We start from the raw sequence: 24,629 nt of genomic DNA, 5'->3' as shown, positions 1-24,629 counted from the left end.
CCTTTTGAATGGAATGCCAATGAGACTTGTTAATAGATCAGATGTGTGGTATGAACATTAAAGAGGAGTCAAGAATGACATTAGAGTTTCAATCAGAGCAATTGGACGTGCAGAGTCACTATTACTTGAGATGGGAAATACTGCACAGGACCAGGTCTATATATGTGTGTGGAGGTGGATATCTGAACTTCAGATTTGAAAATGTTATGTTTAAGATGCCTCTCAGACATTTAGGTACAGAGCTTTGTGAGAGATATCTTGAACCTAACCTGGGTTTAAGTTTTACTTATGAGTTACAATATGAGTTTAAGATATGTGTTATCTCCTGGAACCCATATCTAGATACAAAAATAGATTTGAGGTAATATCTAGAATGAAGATATTAATTTGCAAGTCATCAACTTATAAATGATATTTTCGTCTATTTGTTTGTTCCTTGTACCTTCCTTTAGCTCTTGAGTAGGGTGAATTTGTCGGTAATCATTTGCTAATTTGACCATGCAAGTACACGTTATAATGGCCTGAGCACGTGTCATGATTATGTGTTCATGTATCACGGATAATCTCCTCTAACACCATGATTATCTGAATTTGCACAAGAGTTGTCTCCTCCTGTTTCACAGCCAATCTGCTCCTACCAAAGGCATCTGCATTTGTGCCATGGTTGGCTGTAAACTCACAGGACTTTTTTTTTTTATGTGCTGTACTTATATAAGCATACACTATGGTTGTCTACTTTTGCAACATAGCCTGGCTTCTTGATTAAAACCAGCATTAGGTTTTACTTTCTGCTCGTATGTCATGGTTGTCTGAATATTTGTATGATGTTCCTTCACTGTAATTTTCATTTTATTCACCGTGGATATGTGCATTATATTTGTGTGTTCGTACATTACAAATAGCTATTTATTCACTATTGTCATCATTACCCCAAGGATATCAATTCTTCACTATGTTCACTTGCAACTATATCTTACCTTTCTGCTACAGTGGAAATTTTTTGACCATGTCGGCCTACTCATGGACCATGACCTTTTCTGTTCCTGCACCATGGTAGTCTACTTCCATAGCACTGTAGTCTGCTCCTAAACTATGTCACTAAATTCCTGTAGTATGGTTTCTATGATACATATATTCTGTGTGCATTTATCATGGATAAGAATTGATGTACCAAATGCTTCTTCACATGTATCATGTTTGTCTATGCATATACTGTATTTGCCTCCAGCTACATGGATGTGTGATCATTTTTGAAGGCTCTTTGTTTCACTGTCACAGACATGTTATTTAGTTATGATTTCATGTAATGCTGTTGTCTTTTTTATGTATCATAGTATATATCTTAGTTTTCTCTTTCCAAATCGTGGGAATTTAATTGCCATCTATTCTTAGTGTGATAGTTAGCTGCTTACCCACCATGATAATTTGAACATAACCCATAGTGATATAGTAGAATAGCATAGCTGAACACACACTGTGGATCTCTTTGTTTACACAGCATGGCCATCTTCTCCTACACCCAGGATCGTTATTCATGGACTCATGTTTTCTAAGCATGCATCATGGCTATGTCTTATGTTCCATGGATTATTTCTACAATTTGAACTTCATATCCTAGCCCAAGTGTCTCTGTTCCTGTAGAGTAGTTGTCAATTCATGTATCATGATTATCTGAGCATTAATTCTTGTCATATGATTATACATTAAGGTCTGCTAAAGCACTGTGGATGTTTGAGCATATATCATGGTTACTGCCCTTACCATGGAAGTTACTTGTGCTCGGAGTTGTCTGATCATGCACCATCTTTTCTTACTCATATACTATGGTTTTTGGAACAGTACCATTCCTGTATACTCCTATAAAATGTCCATCAACTCTTTTATTGTTCATGAACCATGGATGTCACAGCTCATATATTAGGTTGACCTAAGAAATTGCTTTCTTTGGTAAAACCAAAATTTTGAAATATTGGCAATTTCATATGGTGCAATCTAATACTATGATTATCTCTATCTCTAATGTTGACACTTCATCATGTCATAAGTCTATCTTCTCCATTGTTGTAGTTTTTCGTATGCCTATACCAGATTCATGAAAACAGCTTAATATAGATCCAGTGGCTGCTTTTTTGAGGCATGTGGGATGAATTTAAAAGGACTTTTGTTCTTAATCTCTCACCAACCAGAATAGCTCCTTAATGTGCATCTGTTTTACATATTGGTCTCTTGTATAAACTTTCTTGAAAAAAAAAAAACAGTTATATATCTCTCCATTTTCTCTGAAAATTAATCCACCGATATGACTGAAAAAGGATATGTTGTTGGGTCAGAGTTAGGTCTCCTTCAAGTTCTCAGTATCTCATATTCAAAGAAGCCACACAAATTAGAGGTAGCAAGTAACCATCACTTTATTCGCTACTTTCTTAACCCCGTGCCTTGGGTAGATCTCCACTGATCCAGAGTTCATAAAACAGCCTTCCTTATAGGGAATTCCAAATTACTAATTCTATCACCAGTATAATTTGCTGACCTCTTAGATATTTCAGTGTCAGGAAGTAGGCTTGGATCTCTCTTTATGTTGTGGCCCCCATCGAAAGGAACAAGTTTGCTTTCAAATATCTCTTTATGGGGAAATACTGCATTTTTATTCAAGAGCCATGATGTCTCATTATTCAGTATTTTCTCAACCTAATTTAGAGGAAACAGTCTATCCACTTCGGGCCATTTAATCTTTTGGAAAATTGTTTAACTCTATGAAGATGGGAATCAATCCCAAAAATGCTATAAATGACTCCAGGTCTTAATATACTAGGATACTAGGATTCTCTACAATATTACACAGTTAACCAAGGCAAAGGACTTTGTAACACTAAAGATCAAACAGGGGATTGGAGGGAAATAAAATGAAGACGTGAGAGAATATTTTTAAGATCTTGGATTGTAAGAGGTAACCCAAGCTGAGGGAAGTTCTGTGATTCACCTGATCACATGGGGTGAAGCCAAGGAAAGAGATGTTGCAGTAACCTCAGACTCCTGATTACTGACTTAGGGCTCTTTGCACTACTCCATGCATCCTTTCTTGGATGGGCTCTGGTATATTTAGCAGAAAGTTATATTGGGAGTGATTTTGGTGGCATTGACAAGCTGGGAAAAGGGGACTATTGAATTAAGCACTGAGTAACTAGACACTAGAGAAGTTAAATGACTCTAATGGAGTTTAATAACATCTCTTTCTCTCTTTTTTTACCTCTTTCTCCTCTCGCCCTTTGTTTTCTACTCCCTACCTCTTATCCCTTATCTAAACTGTGACTCTCACAGGTCTCTCCAAGTTTGTGCCTAAGAAGATGATAATCACACAAATGAGTCACTATTACATGACCAGCCTTGGGATTCTTTTCCTGATTAATATTCTCCCTGGAACCACTGGTCAAGGGGAATCAAGACGACAAGAACCTGGGGACTTTGTGAAGCAGGACATTGGCGGGTAAGAACCCCTAACTCTTAGGATGAAAGAAGACAATGATAAATGTTTGCCTCAGACCAAAACTTCTGGATTTTCCCCTGGTTGAACCCAAGTACTCTGGTCTCTGATACTTATACATTACATTATATTTAGAAAAAAGGTCATAGGCTCAGACTCTCAAAGTAGAAAGAGATCTCAAAGTTTTTTCTTCTTTTTTTAATTTTTTTATTTATTATTATTATTATACTTTAAGTTCTAGGGTACATGTGCATAACGTGCAGGTTTGTTACATATGTATACTTGTGCCATGTTGCTGTGCTGCACCCATCAACTCGTCAGCACCCATCAACTCGTCATTTACATCAGGTATAACTCCCAATGCAATCCCTCCCCCCTCCCCCGCCCCATGATAGGCCCCAGTGTGTGATGTTCCCCTTCCCGAGTCCAAGTGATCTCATTGTTCAGTTCCCACCTATGAGTGAGAACATGCGGTGTTTGGTTTTGTGTTCTTGTGATAGTTTGCTGAGAATGATGGATTCCAGCTGCACCATGTCCCTACAAAGAACACAAACTCATCCTTTTTTATGGCTGCATAGTATTCCATGGTGTATATGTGCCACATTTTCTTAATCCAATCTGTCACTGATGGACATTTGGGTTGATTCCAAGTCTTTGCTATTGTGAATAGTGCCACAATAAACATACGTGTGCATGTGTCTTTATAGCAGCATGATTTATAATCCTTTGGGTATATACCCAGTAATGGGATGGCTGGGTCATATGGTACATCTAGTTCTAGATCCTTGAGGAATCGCCATACTGTTTTCCATAATGGTTGAACTAGTTTACAATCCCACCAACAGTGTAAAAGTGTTCCTATTTCTCCACATCCACTCCAGCACCTGTTGTTTCCTGACTTTTTAATGATCGCCATTCTAACTGGTGTGAGATGGTATCTCATTGTGGTTTTGATTTGCATTTCTCTGATGGCCAGTGATGATGAGCATTTTTTCATGTGTCTATTGGCTGTATGAATGTCTTCTTTTGAGAAATGTCTGTTCATATCCTTTGCCCACTTTTTGATGGGGTTAAAACCCTAGAGGAAAACCTAGGTAGTACCATTCAGGGCATAGGCATGGGCAAAGACTTCATGTCTAAAATACCAAAAGCAGTGGCAACAAAAGCCAAAATTGACAAATGGGATCTCATTAAACTAAAGAGCTTCTGCACAGCAAAAGAAACTACCATCAGAGTGAACAGGCAACCTACAGAATGGGAGAAAATTTTTGCAATCTACTCATCTGACAAAGGGCTAATATCCAGAACCTACAAAGAACTCAAACAAATTTACAAGGAAAAAACAAAGTTTTTTCTTCTTAGACAATACCCTGGCCCAGGCTTGAATCACCTCTGTAATATCTTAAAAATAGTTCTTTTACTCTCAATTTTATCTCTCCTCTCTTAGATCTTCAACATTTTCCTTTTTATTGGCTGTGGCTCATTAGCATTTAAACATGATAATGTTTAAGAATAACTCAACTTAAATTTAAAAATCTTTTCTCCAGATACTGCCTTAATTATTTACTCCCATTCATAGCCATATTTCTTGAAGGAGTGGTATCCTTCATTGCATCTATTTACCTCTCACACATTCATTCACTTGCTGCCATCTGGCTTCCAGCCCAATGACTCTAAGGCAACTTCTGCAGCCAAGATGGCCAATGTTGGTTCCGTTGCTGAAACGAACACTTGTCTGTTCTTACGTTCCAATATTGTTGACTTCTCCATCCTTAACTTCATTTTATTGTGAAATAAAAATACACATAGAAACATGCATAAAATATAAACATATAGTTTAATAATAATTCTCTTTGGCTTCAGAGACACTACAATTCTCTGGAATTTTGATTGGGTTCTCTAGAAACAGGGTATGAAACAAGGATTCTTGAGCAAATGATTTATTGAGAGGTCAGTTTCAACAGAAACCTGTAAGGAAGTAAGGGATGGAAGATAGGGAAAGAGAAGAAGTGAAACAAAGGTGCAGCCTCAATTTGACCTCATGAGGAGAAATGGGGCATAAATGGCACTAAAATATTTGTCCTACCTTGAGGCAAGGGACCCAGGCTTGTGTACTCTCACCTCAATTAGTCTTTACCTATGGATCCCCTGGAGAAAGGCATAGTCTTCCAGACATTTTAGGTGACGCGACTCCCTTCCACAGATAGTAATTTTCCAAAGTGGCTGCAGGATAATTTCACTGGCCCAGTAAAAGGGATCCGAGAATAGTATTATACCAATAGTAAATACTACATCTGATTTTCTTTATACTTTTACGACTATGCTTTCTGCAATATTTTCCACAATACTACACAGGAACATCAAAGACCTTTGTGATATAAAGATCTTTTTTAGTCTTCTTTTGTTCACCCCTCAGGTGTTTGTGTTTTTCCTTGTTTTGTTCTAGGCACACTTCTTATCCTACAGATCCCCTGAGTGATTTTATCCATTTCTATGATGTAATTACCTTATATATGTAAATGCCAATGACTCCCATCTCAATCTTCATTCCAGACTTCTCTTGAATGTCAGACTTCTATATCCAACTGTCTACTGAACATGCCCACTTGGCTATTCCACACACTTCTTAAACTAAGCATGCCCATTGTATTTAATTATCTTCATCTCCCTCCCCCACCCTAAAGAACAAACATAACAAAACAAACAACAAACAGACAAAAATATTCCTCTTCCATTTTTTTTTCCTGTTTTAGTCAGTGGTACCACTATGTACCCAGTTGTTCAAGCCAGAAACTTGGAATCATTTTTGCCGGTTTTCTACCCTTTACTCTCCAGATCGACTCAATCACCAAGATTTGTCATTTCTACCTACCATATCTCTTGGATTCATATACTTTTTTCCAACTTTTCTGCTAGCACCCTAGTTTAGTCTGATGTTGTCTCCCACTTGGACCACTGCACGAACCTTGTCTTACTTCCTAAAATCTTGTTTCCATCCAAACTAACCTCCACCCTGTAACTATTTTTTCCTATAATGCATGTTTGGCCATACCTACCCTATTTAGAGCCCTTTCATGGTTTTCTGTTGTCCCTATAATAAGGTACAAACTCCTTAACATGATTTTATAAAACCCATTAGGACCCAGCTTCTGCCCACCTTGCTAGCCTTATTTCTTAGTCTTTCTGCCACCAAACTCTGTTATTCAGCAATGTTGAACTCCTTTTAGACTTTAAAATCCCTTCTCATCCAAGGAATATCATTACTAGAAATGACTTCTTAGTCCTGCAATATTTCAATATTACACAAGGTATTTTATTCCTTGGTAGTGACTTTTTTCTTTTTGATTTTACATTTGGCTATTGTCCTATATTCTTGGAAGCATGCATCTTGAAGTAGGAAGTATTCCTAATTATTTTTGCAGGGTTGATTATCTTAATGTACTCTGAGTCTTTTCATCTTATATCAGCATTTTTACAGTAATCTCTGTGGCTGAGGCTGCAGAACTGGGCTTGTATGTCCTTAGAATCTTGGTATATAAGACTCTTTTTGTTCTTTCTTCCAAAATGGAAAATAAAACCAGTTCTGTTTTGTTAACTCCTCATGTATTTCACTTCACTGGGACATGACAGATTCTAAATAAGATGAAGGTTCTAAATAAATGAACCTTACCACTTCAAGTGTTAAAGCCTTTTACATTTTAACTCTGATAATACAGTGTTCTAAAAATATATTGCATATTTTCTTATAATCCTAAACAAGGATTTTTTAAACAGAATAGTCCCATTTCTTTGTGACTTTTGGTCATCATAAAGAAAATTCATGGTTGCATGCCATGGCACATGCCTATAGTCACAGCTACTTGGGCGGCTGATACAGAAGGATCTCTTGAGCCCAGGAGTTCAAGGCCAGCCATGGCCACACAGTGAGACTTTATCTCTAAAACAAACAAACAGAAACAAACAAAAAACTCTCAAGCACATGTTCATTATATTCATTTGAATCTTTTATTCTTTCTTTCTTTTTTTTTTTTTTTGGAGATGGAGTCTCACTCTGTTACCCAGGCTGGAGTGCAATGGCATGATCTCGGCTCACTGCAACTTCTGCGTCCTGAGTGCAAGCAGCTGGGATTACAGGCATGTGCCACCACGCCCGGCTGATATTTATATTTTTAGTAGAGATGAGGTTTCACCATGTTGGTCAGTCTGATCTCGAACTCCTGACCTTGTGATCTGCCCACCTCGGCCTTCCAAAGTCCTGGGATTACAGGTGTGAGCCACTGCGCCTGGCCAGTGTTAGTTCTTACGTCCCGTCTCCTGTTTACAATGGTTTGTTGGCATCCTGTTGTTGCTTAGAAAACCAGATAGCCTAGGTTTTCAGTAATTATGTCAAGGAGGAGGCCAAGAAATCCTACCTGAAAAAGCAGAGTGAAGTGCTTGATTTTAATAAAGAGGCAATACAATCATTGCATGTTTTCTTTCTTTCTTTCTTTCTTTCTTTCTTTCTTTCTTTCTTTCTTTCTTTCTTTCTTTCTTTCTTTCCTTCCTTCCTTCCTTCCTTCCTTCCTTCCTTCCTTCCTTCTCTCTCTCTCTCTCTCTCTCTCTCTCTTTCTTTCTTTCTTTCTTTTCTTTCTTTGTTTCTTTCTCAGGGTCTTACTCTGCTACCCAGGCTGGAATGCAGTGATATGATCATAGCTCATTGTAACTTCAAACTTTCAAACTCCCGGGCTCACATGATCACATAATCCTCCTGCCTGGGCCTCCTGAGTAGCTGGGACTACAGGTATAAGCCACCACACACGGCTAATTTTTAACATTATTTTGTAGAGATAGGGTCTCACTGTCTTGCCCAGGCTGATCTCAAACTCCTGACCTCAAAAGATCTTCCCACATTGTCCTCCCAAGGTATTGGTATTACAGGTGTGGGCCACCACACCTGATCTCTGTTTCTTGAATTAGAAACACTTTTTTTCTTTACTTTCCTCCAAGCCCAGTGCAATTAATACTTTTGAGGCACGAGACTACTAAAATCATGGCTCAAATATTAGGGTTGTTTTCTCCCGAATGTCTTTTGAGTAAATAATGAAATTAAGGTAGAAATAAAGAAATTTCTTGAAAGTGATGAGAACAAAGATACAAATACCAGAATCTCCGGGACATGGCTAAAGAGTGCTAAGAGGGAAGTTTATAGCACTAAATGCCCAAGTCAAAAAGTTACACAGATCTCAAATTAACAACCTAATGTCACACCTAGAGGAACTGGAGAACCAAGAGGAAACCAACCCCAAAGCTAGCAAAAGACAAGAAATAACAAAAATCAGAGCTGAACTGAAGGAAATTGAGATGCACAAAAACATACAAAAGATTAAGTCCAGGGGTGTGTTCTTTGAAAGAACGAATAAGATGGATAGACCACTAGTTATTCTAATAAAGAGAAAAAGAAAAGATCCAAATAAACACAATCAGAAATAACAAAGAGGATGTTACTACTGACCCCAGAGAAATACAGAAAACCCTCAGAGACTACTATGAACATCTCTATGTGCACAAACTAGAAAACCTAGAAGAAATGGATAAATTCCTGGAAACATGCAACTTCCTAAGACTGAACCAGGAAGAAATTGAATCCCTGAACAGACCAATAACAAGTTCCAAAATTGAATCAGTAACAAAAAGCATACCAATCAGAAAAAGTCTAGGAACAAATGAATTCACAAATTCTACCAGATGTATAAAGAAGAACTGGTACCATTCCTACTGCAACTATTCCAAATAATTGAGGAGGAAGAACTCCTCCTTAACTCATTCTATGAGACCAGCATCATCCTGACACCAAAACCTGGTAGAGACACAACAAAAAAGAAAACTTTTGGCTAATATCCTTGAGGAACATAGATGCAAAAATCCTCAATAAAATGTAGCAAACCAAATCCAGTAGCATACCAAAAATTGAATCCACCATGATCAAGTAGACTTTATGCCTGGGATGCAAGGTTCGTTCAACATATGCAAATCAATAAATGTGATTCACCACGTAAGTAGAACTAAAAACAAAAACACACATAATTATCTCAGTAGATGCATAAAAGGCTTTTGATAAAAATCAACATTATTTCATTAAAACAAAGGACTACAGGTATAAACCACCACCCAAACCAGGCATCGAAGGAACATACTTCAAAATAATAAGGGTTTTTCATCTATGAAAAAACCCACAGCCAACAGCATACTGAATGGGCAAAAGCTGGAAGCATTCCTCTTGAAAGGCAGAACAAGACATGGATGCCCTCTCTCACTACTCCTATTCAACATGGTACTGAAGTCCTAGCCAGAGCAATCAGGCAAGAGAAAGATATAAAAGGCATACCAATTAAAAGATAGGGAGTCTAACTATCTCTGTTTGCAGACAATATGATTATATACCCAGAAAAGTCTCTGCCTAAAAGCTCCTTGATCTGATTTTAAAACTTCGGCAAAGTTTCAGGGTGCAAAATTAATGTACAAAAATCAGTAGCATCATACACCAACAACATCCAAGCTGAGAGCCAAATCAAAAACACAATCCCATTCATGATAGCCATAAAAGAATAAAATACCTGTGAATACAGGTAACCAGGGTGGTGAAAGAGCTCTACAATAAGCATTACAACACACTGCTCAAAGAAATCAGAGATGACATAAACAAATGAAAAAAATTCCATGAGCATGGATAGGAATAATCAATATTGTTAAAATGGCCATACTTCCAAAAGCAATTTATAGATTCAATGCTATTCCTATCAAACTACCAATGGCATTCTTTATAGAACTAGAAAAAAACTATTTTAAAATGTATATGGAACCCCAAAAGAGCCCAAATAGCCAAGGTAATCCTAAGCAAAAAGAACAAAGCTAGAGACATCACACTACCTGACTTCAAACTATACTATGGGGCGACAGTAAACAAAACAGCATGGTACTGGTACAAAAATAGACACATAGACCAAGGGAACAGAATAGAGAGCCCAGAAATAATGCGACAGACCTACAAACATCTGATCTTTCACAACGTTGACAAAAGCAAGCAATGGGGAAAGAAATCCCTATTCAATAAATGGTGCTGGGAAGGTGGATTAAAGACTTACATGTCAAACCTAAAACTACAAAAACCCTGGAAGACAATCTAGAAAATATCATTCTAGACATAGGACCTGGCAAAAATTTCATGATGAAGACATGAAAAGCAATCTCAGGAAACCCAAAAATTGACAAATGGAACCTAATAAAATGAAAGAACTTCTGCACAGCAAAAGAAACTATCAAGGGAGTAGATAGACAATCTACAGAATGGAAGAAAATATTTGTTAAGGTATGCATCCAACAAAGGTCTAATATCCAGCATCTATAAGGAACTTAAACAAATTCACAAGCAAAGAACAACCCAATTAAAAAATAGGCAACAGACATGAACAGACACTCCTCAAAAGAAGACATTTTTTGCGGCAAACAAGCATACGAAAAAATGCTGAACATCACTGATCATTAGAGAAATGCAAATCAAAACCACAATGAGATACCATCTCATATCAATCTGAATGGCTATTTTTAAAAAGTCAAATTATAACAGCTGCTGGTGAGGTTGCAGAGAACAGAAGAGAGAGCTCAGAAATAATGCTGCACACCTACAACTATCTCATACACTGCTGGTGGGAATGTAAATCAGTTCAGCCATTGTGGAAAGCAGTTTGGTGATTTCTCAAAGAATTTAAAATGGAATTACTATTTGACCCAGGAATCCCATTATTGGATATATATCCAAAGGAATATAACCCATTCTATCATAAAGACACATGAATGCATATGTTCATTGCAGCACTCTTCATAATAGCAAAGACATGGAACCAATCTAAATGCTCAATAAAGTGTATTAGATAAAAGAAATGTGGTACATATACACCATAGAATACTACACAGTCATAAAAAAAGAATGAGATCATGTCATTTGCAGCAACATGGATGCAGCTGGAGGCTATTATCCTGAGCAAACTAACACAGGAACAATAAACTAAATACTATGTGTTCTCACTTATAAGTGGGAGCTGAACATTGAGTATACATGGACATAAAGAAGGGAACAATAAACACCAGGGCCTACTTGAGGGTAGAGTGTGGAAGGAGGGTGAGTATAAGAAAATTACCTGTTGGGTACTATGCTTATTACCTGGGTGACGAAATATCTGTACACCAAACCCTCATGACATACAATTTACCTACATAACAAACCTGCACATGTACTCCCGAAGCTAAAATAAAGCTGAAAAGAAAAAAATTATCACAAAATTAGACTTGGCTAATCATAAAAAACACAAATATTAGGGTTGTCAATCTGTTTGTATTTGCCATAAATAAAGGATCCAATATAATTTTAAAATATAGACTTTGTGCTGACAGTTGTGATACTTAAGAGCTGCTGCTTCTTTTTGATTGCTTGTTTCCATACTTTCTTAATTATGTTTTTGTGTATTGAAAAAAATCCATTACTGCATTATTTTATCCAACCTGAGTAATTTATTCAATTAAACCACCTACATTGGCTGCCACAGCCATTTTAACAATCAACAGTGGTTTATCAACCACTACTTTGTATACCTTATGTGCTAGATATAATAGTTCTCAACATTCAGTATTTGTAAGCAAGAAAGCAGGCTCCACATTTGAAGATTATGATTTGGTAGCTCTGGGAATAGTGCCTAAAATGCCCCAGATGATTCTGGTGTAAGGAATCTTTGGGGACACAGTTCCTGTTTTTAAGAAACTAACAGTATAGTTTGGGATATGGGATTCTGGAACTTTAGAATAGCACCTATGAAAAAACCTGTAGAGAGCATATAATCTGATTTTTTAAATTTGTACATGAAGAAACTGAGGCTCAGAAAGGAAAATTGACTTTCTTACAATGAGTTAATAATATACCCAGGTCTAGAACACCAGTTTCTGATTCCCAGTCCTGCATTTTTGATAAAAAGCTACAGAGAGTAATTTCAACTTCATATAATAAATGAATTTCCTATACTCCTGGTTCCTAGTCAAGTATTTTGACCGTTAGCAAATGGAATTATGTATGTGAACAATGTCAAGTTGAACCATTTTGAAACTGACATTTTTCTAGGTCAGAATGATCTAATATCAGCAATTTTCATAATGGGTCAACAAGTAAGTGCCTAAGCAGCAAATGCCAGGTCTGACTGCAATTTGTTGAATTTGTCAGGATCCCAGAGAATACAGATGGGACATTTCAATTATTTTAGGAGGATATATTTGCAGAGACTAATCATGAAGTTATGATCTAAGTGGAGGAAAACCACAAGGAATAGAGTGAGAACCTAAGGTGAACAGCACACATATCATGTAAATCAAGCTTTCTTAAGAGGTGCATAGATTTTTGGTGGCGGAAACAGCCAGCCTGAGAAGATTTCACAGGGAGATAGCCAGGGAATTACATGCCCAGTCTTTTCGTCTTCCTCTGATCTTCAGCCAAGGTGGCCAAACTCCAGTTGAAGCAAGAGGCTGATGGCACCTCTAATGTAGTGCATAAAAATTAGCCTTCTAGAAAGGAGAACAGAGTGGAGAATAGTGAAAAGGCAAACGAAATATGCTGCACACAAGGCCGCGTATTTCCACACTACTAATAGAGTAGGGACCATGATTTGGGAGGAATATGACACTATATTAACACATTTTCTGCATCAACATTATATGGTGGTGGGCCATGGTGACAGCTGATGCAGTGAACTGAAGAGGAGATGACTGGGGAGTTGCTTGTCTCCTTGTCATATCTACAGCCTGACTTGGTTCTACTATCTAAAGGTATCAGTGCTTGTTAGCATCAGCATTCATCTTGAAAATGATTTTCTCAGTTCTCTTAATCTCAGAATAAACTGTCACCTGTGGCAACACATGTACTTACTTTTACTTGGAATATAAGTGTGAAAAGTCCAAACCCTTCCATTTACATGTAATTTCTATTAAAGAATCAATGCATCAATACTCTTAGCATTTGATCATTAAATCTTAAAATTTCAGAACCAGACTTGGGACCTGAGAGGCTGTCAGTTCCTCGGCTCCTATCCTGGGAAAGAATCTCTCCTGCTTTATGGTTGATGATTCACCTACCAGTATGAATCTCTGCAGTGATAAGCTGCATTATTACCACAGGGCATAGCTCCAGGGGTTAGAAAGTGCTTCCCATATTGAGCTGAAGTCCACCTTCTTCAAACACCTTCTAGTTATAGGGCCCTGTAACATTTGCAACATTTGCTTCTTTTTCCACATAGCAGCTTTCAGATATACTCCATGCTTTCTTCTCTGCAGGCTCACTCTCATTCCTTTCAACTATTCTCTTGGCATAATGTGGTTTTCCAGACATTGCTTCAAACTGGACACTTTCCCTAGTTATCTAATTTAGCTATTTTTTTGAAATTCGATTCCTTAACCTTACTTATTCCATTATGTTCATTTAAACTTTACATGCATAGGGTTCTATGTACCAAGCTCTATTCTAAGCTATTAATATATGTTGATTCATATAATCCTTACAACAGACATGAGAGCTAAGTTATGTTATTATTCATTTGCAGATAAAATGTGGAGACAGAGAGAGGTCAGGTAACTTGCAAAGCTCACACAGCTAGAAAATAGAAGAGTTAGGATTGTATATTTAGAAAACCCCATTGTCTCAGCCCAAAATCTCCTTAAGCTGATAAGCAACTTCAGCAAAGTCTCAGGATACAAAGTCATTGTGCAAAAATCATTAGTATTTTTATACACCAATAACAGACAAAGAGAGCCAAATCATGAGTGAACCCCCATTCACAATTGCTTCAAAGAGAATAAAATACATAGGAATTCAACTTACAAGGGCTGTGAAGGACCTCTTCAAGGAGAACTACAAACCACTGCTCAAGGAAATAAAAGAGGACACAAACAAATGGAAGAACATTCCACACTCATGGATAGGAAGAATCAATATTGTGAAAATGGCCATACTGCCCAAGGTAATTTATAGATTCAATGCCATCCCCATTAAGCTACCAATGACTTTCTTCACAGAATTGGAAAAAACTACTTTAAAGTTCATATGGAACCAAAAAAGACCCCACATTGCCAAGACAGTCCTAAGCCAAAAGAACAAAGCTGGAGGCATCACGCTACCTGACTTCAAACTATACTACAAGGCTACAGTAACCAAAACAGCATGGTACGGGTACCAAAACAGAGATAGAGACCAATGGAACAGAACAGAGCCCTCAGAAATAATACCACACATCTAAAACTATCTGAGCTTTGACAAACTTGAAAAAAACAAGAAATGGGGAAAGGATTCCCTATTTAAAAAATGGTGCTGGGAAAATTGGCTAGCCATAAGTAGAAAGCTGAAACTGGATCCCTTCCTTACACCATATACAAAAATTAATTCAAGATGGATTAAAGACTTCAATGTTAGACCTAAAACCATAAAAACCCTAGAGGAAAACTTAGGCAATACCATTCAGGACATAGGCATGGGTAAGGACTTCATGTCTAAAACACCAAAAGCAGTGGCAACAAAAGCCAAAATTGACAAATGGGATCTAATTAAACTAAAGAGCTTCTGCACAGCAAAAGAAACTACCATCAGGGTGAACAGGCAACCTACAGAATGGGAGAAAATTTTTGCAGTCGACTCATCTGACAAAGGGCTAATATCCAGAACCTACAAAGAACTCAAACAAATTTACAAGAAAAACAAACAACCCCATCAAAAAGTGGGCCAAGAATATGAACAGACACTTCTCAAAAGAAGACATTTATGCAGCCAACAGACACATGAAAAAATGCTCATCGTAACTAGCCATCAGAGAAATGCAAATCAAAACCACAATGAGATACCATCTCACACCAGTTAGAATGGCGATCATTAAAAAGTCAGGAAAAAAACAGGTGCTGCAGAGGATGTGGAGAAATAAGAACACTTTTACACTGTTGGTGGGACTGCAAACTAGTTCAACCATTGTGGAAGTCAGTGTGGCGATTCCTCAAGGATCTAGAACTAGAAATACCATTAGACCCAGCCATCCCATTGCTGGGGATATACCCAAAGGATTATAAATCATGCTGCTATAAAGACACATGAGCATGTATGGTTTTTGCAGCACTGTTCGCAATAGCAAAGACTTGGAACCAACCCAAATGTCCATCAACGACAGACTGGATTTAGAAAATGTGGCACATATACACCATGGAATAGTATGCAGCCATGAAAGGATGAATTCATGTCCTTTGTAGGGACATGAATGCAGCTGGAAACCATCATTGTCAGCAAACTCTCGCAAGAACAGAAAACCAAACACCACATGTTCTCACTCATAGGTGGGAATTGAACAATGAGAACACTTGGACACGGGAAGGGGAACATCACACACTGGGGCCTGTTGTGGGGTGGGGGGAGGGGCGAGGGATAGCGTTAGGAGATATACCTAACATAAATGACAAGCTAATGGGTGCAGCACACCAACATGACCCACGTATACATATGTAACAAACCTGCACGTTGTGCACATGTACCCTAGAACATAAAGTGTAATAATTAAAAAAAAAAAAAAATAGAAGAGTTAGGATTGAAACCCAGAAAGTTTGGCTCCAGAGTCCATGCTATTAATCATTATGATGTATTGCTTTTCCTGAGTTTTGATACTTTTAAGTAAGAATGAGGCACATGTCAATTTCTTTTTTTTTTTTAATTTTTTTTATTATTATACTTTAAGTTCTAAGGTACATGTGCACAATGTGCAGGTTTCTTACATATGTATACATGTGCCATGTTGGTGTGCTGCACTCATTAACTCATCATTTACATTAGTTATATCTCCTAATGCTATCCCTCCCCCCGTCCCCTCCCCACAATAGGCCCCAGTGTGTGATGTTCCCCTTCCTGTGTCCAAGTGATCTCATTGTTCAATTCCCACCTATGAGTGAGAACATGTGGTATTTGGTTTTCTGTTCTTGCGATAGTTTGCTGAGAATGATGGTTTCCAGCTGCATCCATGTCCCTAAAAGGACACAGACTCATCCATTTTTATGGCTGCATAGTATTCCATGGTGTATATGTGCCACATTTTCTTAATCCAGTCAGTCACTGATGGACATTTGGGTTGATTCCAAGTCTTTGCTATTGTGAATAATGCTGCAATAAACATATGTGTGCATGTGTCTTTATAGCAGCATGATTTATAATCTTTTGGTTATATCCCCAGTAATGGGATGGCTGGGTCAAATGGTATTTCTAATTCTAGATCCTTGAGGAATCGTCACACTGTTTTCCACAATGATTGAACTAGTTTACAGTCCCACCAACAGTGTAAAAGTGTTTCTATTTCTCCACATCCTCTCTAGCACCTGTTGTTTCCTGAATTTTAATGATTGCCATTCTAACTGGTGCGAGATGGTATCTCATTGTGGTTTTGATTTGCATTTCTCTGATGGTGAGTGATGGTGAGCATTTTTTCATGTGTCTGTTGGCTGTATGAATGTCTTCTTTTGAGAAGTGTCTGTTCATATCCGTGGCCCACTTTTTGATGGGGTTCTTTGCTTTTTTCTTGTAAATTTGTTTGAGTTCTTTGTAGGTTCTGGATATTAGCCCTTTGTCAGATGAGTAGATTGCAAACATTTTCTCCCATTCTGTAGGTTGCCTGTTCACTCTGATGGTAGTTTCTTTTGCTGTGCAGAAGCTCTTTAGTTTAATTAGATCCCATTTGTCAATTTTGGCTTTTGTTGCCACTGCTTTTGGTGTTTTAGACATGAAGTCCTTACCCATGCCTATGTCCTGAGTGGTATTGTCTAGGTTTTCTTCTAGGGTTTTTATGGTTTTAGGTCTAACATTGAAGTCTTTAATCCATCTTGAATTAATTTTCGTGTAAGGAGTAAGGAAAGGATCCAGTTTCAGCTTTCTACTTATGGCTAGCCAATTTTCCCAGCACCATTTATTAAATAGGGAATCCTTTCCCCATTTCTTGTTTTTGTCAGGTTTGTCAAAGATCAGATGGCTGTAGATGTGTGGTATTATTTCTGAGGGCTCTGTTCTGTTCCATTGGTCTCTATCTCTGTTTTGGTACCCGTACCATGCTGTTTTGGTTACTGTAGCCTTGTAGTATAGTTTGAAGTCAGGTAGCATGATGCCTCCAGCTTTGTTCTTTTGGCTTAGGATTGTCTTGGCAATGTGTGTCTTTTTTGGTTCCATGTGAACTTTAAAGCAGTTTTTTTCCAATTCTGTGAAGAAAGTCATTGGTAGCTTAATGGGGATGGCATTGAATCTATAAATTACCTTGGGTGGTATGGCCATTTTCACAATATTGATTCTTCCTATCCATGAGTGTGGAATGTTCTTCCATTTGTTTGTGTCCTCTTTTATTTCACTGAGCATTGGTTTGTAGTTCTCCTTGAAGAGGTCCTTTACATTCCTTGTAAGTTGGATTCCTAGATATTTTATTATCTTTGAAGCAACTGTGAATGGGAGTTCATTCATGATTTGGCTCTCTGTTTGTCTCTTACTGGTGTATAAGAATGCTTGTGATTTTTGCACATTGATTTTGTATCCTGAGACTTTGCTGAAGTTGCTTATCAGCTTAAGGAGATTTTGGGCTGAGACGATGGAGTTTTCTAAATATACAATCATGTCATTTGCACACAGGGACAATTTGACTTCTTCTTTTCCTAACTGTATACCCTTGATTTCTTTCTCTTGCCTGATTGCCCTAGCCAGAACTTCCAACACTATGTTGAATAGGAGTAGTGAGAGAGGGTATCCCTGTCTTGTGCCAGTTTTCAAAGGGAATGCTTCCAGTTTTTGCCCATTCAGTATGATATTGGATGTGGGCTTGTCATAAATAGCTGTTAAGATTTTGAGATACGTTCCATCAATACCGAATTTATTGAGCGTTTTTAGCATGAAGGGCTGCTGCTGAATTTTGTCAAAGGCCTTTTCTGCATCTATTGAGATAATCATGTGGTTTTTGTCTTTGGTTCTGTTTATATGGTGGATTACGTTTATTGATTTGCATATGTTGAACCAGCCTTGCGTCCCAGGGATGAAGCCCATTTGATCATGGTGGATAAGCTTTTTGATGTGCTGCTGGATTCGGTTTGTTAGTATTTTATTGAGGATTTTTGCACTGATGTTCATCAGGGGTATTGGTCTAAAATTCTCTTTTTTTGTTGTATCTCTGCCAGTCTTTGGTATCAGGATGATGTTGGCCTCATTAAATGAGTTAGGGAGGATTCCCTCTTTTTCTATTGATTGGAATAGTTTCAGAAGGTATGGTACCATCTCCTCCTTTTACCTCTGGTAGAATTCGGCTGTGAATCCCTCTGGTCCTGGACTTTTTTTCGTTGGCAGGCTATTAATTACTGCCTCAATTTCAGAGCCTGCTATTGGTCTATTCAGGGATTCAACTTCTTCCTGGTTTAGTCTTCAGAGAGTGTAAGTGTCCACGAAATTATCCATTTCTTCTAGGTTTTCTAGTTTATTTGCATAGAAGTGTTTATAGTATTCTCTGATGGTAGTTTGTATTTCTGTGGGGTCGGTGGTGATATCCCCTTTATCATTTTTTATTGCATCTATTTGATTCTTCTCTCTTTTCTTCTTTATTAGTCTTGCTAGCAGTCTATCAATTTTGTTGATCTTTTCAAAAAACCGTCTCCTGGATTCATTGATTTTTTGGAGGGTTTTTTTGTGTCTCTATCTCCTTCAGTTCTGCTCTGATCTTAGTTATTTATCGCCTTTGGCTAGCTATTGAATATGTTTGCTCTTGCTTCTCTAGTTCTTTTAATCGTGATGTTAATGTGTCAATTTTAGATCTTTCCTGCTTTCTCTTGTAGGCATTTAGTGCCATAAATTTCCCTGTACACACTGCTTTAAATGTGTCCCAGAGATTCTGGTATGTTGTATCTTTGTTCTCATTGGTTTCAAAGAACATCTTTATTTCTGCCTTAATTTTGTTATGTACCCAGTAGTGATTCAGGAGCAGGTTGTTCAGTTTCCATGTGTTTGAGCGGTTTTGATTGAGTTTCTTAGTCCTGAGTTCTAGTTTGATTGCACTGTGGTCTGAGAGACAGTTTGTTATAATTTCTGTTCTTTTACATTTGCTGAGGAGTGCTTTACTTCCAACTATGTGGTCAATTTTGGAATAAGTGCAATGTGGTGCTGAGAAGAATGTATATTCTGTTGATGTGGGGTGGAGAATTCTCTAGATGTCTATTAGGTCCGCTTGGTGCAGAGTTGAGTTCAATTCCTGGATATCCTTGTTAATTTTCTGTCTCGTTGATCTGTCTAATGTTGACAGTGGGGTGTTAAAGTCTCCCATTCTTATTGTATGGGCCTCTAGGTTTCCTTGTAAGTCTCTAAGGACTTGCTTTATGAATCTCAGTGCTCCTGTATTGGGTGTATGTATATTTAGGATGGTTAGCTCTTCTTGATGAATTGATCCCTTTACCATTATGCAATGGCCTTCTTTGTCTCTTTTGATCTTTGATGGTTTAAAGTCTGTTTTATCAGAGAGTAGGATTGCAACCCCTGCTTTTTTTTGCTTTCCATTTGCTTGGTAGATCTTCTTCCATCCCTTTATTTTGAGCCTATGTGTGTCTCTGCATGTGAGATGGGTCTCCTGAATACAGCAAACTGATGGGTCTTGACTCTTTATCCAGTTTGCCAGTCTGTGTCTTTTAATTGGAGCATTTAGTCCATTTACATTTAAGGTTAATATTGTTATGTGTGAACTTGATCCTGTCATTATGATATTAACTGGTTATTTTGCTCGTTAGTTGATGCGGTTTCTTCCTGGCATTTTACATACACGAACATTTACTTACATATAGTAATCTCTCTACCACTGAATTCTTAATATCTCAGCCACATAGCTGGGTAGACCATGTTAAGATGAGGCAAGTGCATTTTTCTTATAGGACCTGTAGAAATAAGAAATATAATTTTATCCTACCATTTTTCCTTTTGAGGTAGAAGTGCAGAATTTGTAACACAGAACAGGGATGGACACGTGAGGCTACAATCAATGATACTTTGTAGGTGATGCTGTGGCTTCCTGTTGCATTATGTCAGGAGGCAAGGTTGTCTCAGTATGGCTGATACTGAATTTTATCACTTGCTTAGGGTGATGACTGTCAGGACTTTCTATTGTAAGGATATCAACCATCAGGATTAATTCAAAGTCTTTGAGCTGGTGGCCAGCTCATTGCTTTGATCGTGGCTGTGGGTATGGGGGTAAAGAACAAATAATAGTAGGGGAGAGAATATTTCTAGTGTTTAGTTTTCTCTTCTTTTGTGTCAAAAAATCTCTTTCCACATAAACAGTGTTATAAATCATTCTCAGCTTGGCCTATTAATACCTGCTTAACCAGAAATGTTGCCGAAATAGTGCCCATGCATTGTCACTATGGTTACAGTCATTCAGATTAATTATGAGAAACAGTACTGCTTACTTTTGTCTAGAAAACTAGCTACCCTTTATGGCATTGTTTCAAAGGAAGAATGTACCCCTGCTTCTTTGCAAACTTTGGTTCATGACACATTTTAAGTTGCGATATGTCTGCTTATGGTCACATGGAATCATATCTTTAAGGTCTACTAGCTTATTTTATCATTCACAACATACACTAATTAAATATTTCTCTTTTTTTGTGAAACAGTGGCTTTCAGTTACTAAGATGGCATGAAGGACTTGGTCTTTATTTTCCCAAGTGGGTAGGTGTGTCTGAAGTCAGTACCTCTGTAGTTTTATTACCAGTCCATAGAAGCTATTTCAGAAAAGAACAGCTGTCTTTTTCAGATGGATTTGGCATATTGTAGCCAAAATCAGGTTAGCTCTTCTCTTTTTGTTGTTCTTCAAGGAGCTTCTGTAAAGAGAATGTGTGCTATTGAATTCTAGGTGTTTCTCATTTCCTCCCTAGTATATAACTGTCTTCCTTAGTGCTGAATCTTTAATTGAACAGTTCCACTTATAGGAAAGACTGGACTTGCAAAATGAAAACATGAGGAATATTGGGAAATGGTGAGTAATCTGATTTGCCTGTGATTGCTGGTCAGAAAGAGAAGTAGTAGAATTTGCAACTGTAAAAGTATATTGGGAACAGATTGCAGAAGGCCATGAGTGTCAGGCTTAGGTGTTGGAATTTTATTTGGTTAGCTATGAAGAGTTATAAAAGGTTTGTGAGCAAAGCAGAGACATAATCTGCTCAGTAATTCCAAATTTTTATTATTTAAAAAAATCTGCTCTTTCCCAGGAGATATGTGGTACAGGAAAAATGCCATCCTTTTAATGAAGTAAATCTCTTTCCTCTTTGGGATGTTGTATGAACTGTGTCAGCAACTCCACATTTGTGCCTCTCCTGCTTTCCCTTAACGTAAACACACCAGGATCCTAAATGAAGGATGCTGGCAGTGACAGCATTAGTTTAATAACTTCATTGAGGATTCTCTAGATGGTCAGTGATCTTGACTTTCTCCTATAGCCTAAAAGATAATGTATTTTAAAGGTTTTTCATTGCATTTTCAGGAGTTTGGGGGGAAGTTAATGAACAACCTTCATTTACAAAACAATTTTGTATTTATTTATTATCTCATTTACTTGTTTATTTCCAAAGTTTTCTAATGTAGGTTATTGTTATCCCCATTTTACATGTATATCCCCATTTTACATATCCCCATTTTACATATTTTACATATATTTACAGGCATACCTCATTTGATTGTGCTTCGCTTTATTGTGCTTTGTGGATAGCATGTTTTTTTACAAATTGAAGGTTTGTGGCAGCCCTGTGTTGAGTGAGTCTATTGGTGCCATTTTTCCAACAGCATGTGCCCACTTTGTCCCTTGCCACATTTTGGTCGTTCTTGCAAATTTTCAAAGTTTTCATTATTTTATCTGTTATGGTGATCTGTGATTGGTGATCTTTGATGTTATTATTTTAATTGTTTTGGGGCACCATGAATTCCACTCATGTAAGACAGTGGACTTAATTGGTAAATACTGTGTTTGCTCTGACTGACTATTCCACTGAAGGGCCATTCCCCTGTCTCTCTCCCTCTCCTTAGGCCTTCCTTCTCCCTGAGATACAACAATATTGAAAATAGGCCAATTAGTAGCCCTACATAGCCTCTAAGTTTTCAAGTGAAATAAAAAGTTACATGGCTCTCACTTTAAATCAAAAGCTAGAAATGATTAAGCTTAGTAAGGAAGGCATGACAAAAGCTGAGATACTCTAAAAGCTAGGCCTTTTGTGGCAAGCAGTTAGCCAAGTTGTCAATGCGAATGAAAGACTTTTGAAGGAAATTAAAAATGTTACTCCAGTGAGCACATAAATGATAAGAAAGTGAAACAGCCTTATTGCGAATATGGAGAAAGTTTTAGTGGATAGAAGATCAAGCCAGACACAACATTCCCTTCAAGCAAAACCCAATTCAAAGCAATGCTATAACTCTCTTCAGTTCTATGAAGACTGGGAGAGATAAAGAAGCTGCAGAAAAAGTTTGAAGCTAGTGGAGGTTGGTTCATGAGGTTTAAGGAAAGAAGCCATCTCCATAACATAAAATGCAAGGTGAAACACAAGTGCTGATGGAGGAGCTGCAGCAAGTTCTCCAGAAGATCTAGCTACGATAATTGATAAAGGTGGCTACACGAATAACAGATTTTGGTAGATGAAACATCCTTCTATTGGAAGAAGATGTCTTTCAGGACTTTAATAGCTAGAGACAAGAAGTAAATGCCTGACTTTGAAGCTTCAAAGCAGTGGCTGACTCTTTTGTCAGGGGCAAATGCAGTTGGTGACTTTAAGCTGAAGCCCATTGCTCATTTACTATTCTGAAAATCCTAGGACCCTTAAGAATTATGCTAAATCCACTCTCTCTATGCTCTGTAAATGAAATAACAAAGCCTGAATGACAGCACATCTGTTTATAGCATGGTTTACTGAATATTTTAAGCACACTGTTGCAGTCTTCTTGCCAGGAAAAAATACTCCTTTTGAAATGTTATTTTTCAATGACAATGCACCTGGTCACCCAAGAGCTTTGCTTTGATGGAGCTGTGCAAGATGAATGTTTACAATACAACATCCATTCTTCAGCCCACTGATCAAGAAGAAATTTTGACTTTCAAGTTTTATTATTTAAGAAATACATTTCATAAGGTTATAGCTTCCATAGATAGTGATTCTTATGATGGATCCAAGAAAAGTCCATTGAAAACCTTCTGGAAATGATTTACCGTTCTGGATGCCACTAAGAGCATTCATGATTCAGGGGAATAGTCAAAATACAAACATTAACAGGAGTGTGGAAGAAGTTCATTCCAGTCATCATGGGTGACTTTGAGGGGTTGAAGACTTCAGTGGAGGAAGTAACTGCAGATGTGGTGGAAATAGCAAGAAAACTATAATTAGAAGTGGAGCCTAAAGTTGTGACTGAATTGCTGCAGTCTCATGAAAAATCTTGAAGGGATGAGTTACTTCTTACAAACAAGCAATGAGAGTGGTTTCTTGATATGGAATCTACTCCTAGTGAAGATTCTGTGAATATTGTTGAAATGACAACAAAGGATTTAGAATATTACACAAACGTAGTTGATAAAGCAGTGTCAGGGTTTAAGAGCATTGGCTCCAATTTTGAAAGAAGTTCTGCTGTGGGTAAAATGGTACCAAACAGCATCACATGCTGAAGATAAATCCTTTGTGAAAAGAAGAGTCAATTGATGAGGCAAACTTCATTGTCTTATTTTAAGAAATTGCCGCCACAGCTGCCCCAGTCTTTAGCAACCACCACCCTGATTGGTCAGCAGCCGTCCGCACTGAAGCAAAACCTTCTCCTAGCAAGAAGATTATGACTTGTTGAAGCCTGAGATGATTGTTAGCATTTTTAGCAATAAAGTGTTTTTAATTAAGGTATGTAAATTGTTTTCTAGACATAATGCTATTGAACACTTAATAGGGTGCTATACAGTATAAACATAACTTTTATATGCACTGGGAAACCAAAATATTTGTGACTCACTTAATTGTGATATTTGCTTTATTGCAGTGGCCTGGTACCAAACTCACAATATCCCTGAGGTATGCCTGTAGGTCTCAC

General features: G+C 37.6%; 1 protein-coding gene across 2 annotated transcripts in view; it reads left to right on the top strand.

The window, feature by feature from the left end:
- The window catches only part of GABRA3 (gamma-aminobutyric acid type A receptor subunit alpha3), a 290,138-nt gene that overhangs the window by 89,003 nt on the left and 176,506 nt on the right, over positions 1-24,629 (top strand). For both annotated transcript variants that reach the window (XM_050775341.1, XM_050775342.1), the window contains exon 2: positions 3,319-3,484. In XM_050775341.1, coding sequence (XP_050631298.1) covers positions 3,345-3,484 — 140 coding nt within the window. In that variant the 5' untranslated portion in view covers positions 3,319-3,344. The remainder of the gene's footprint in view (positions 1-3,318; positions 3,485-24,629) is intronic.

Source organism: Macaca thibetana, chromosome X (genome assembly GCF_024542745.1).
Source record: "Macaca thibetana thibetana isolate TM-01 chromosome X, ASM2454274v1, whole genome shotgun sequence".
Taxonomy (NCBI): Eukaryota; Metazoa; Chordata; class Mammalia; order Primates; family Cercopithecidae; genus Macaca; species Macaca thibetana.
The sequence above is the reverse complement of the archived record's forward strand: the minus strand, read 5'-3'. Positions and strand labels throughout refer to the sequence as shown.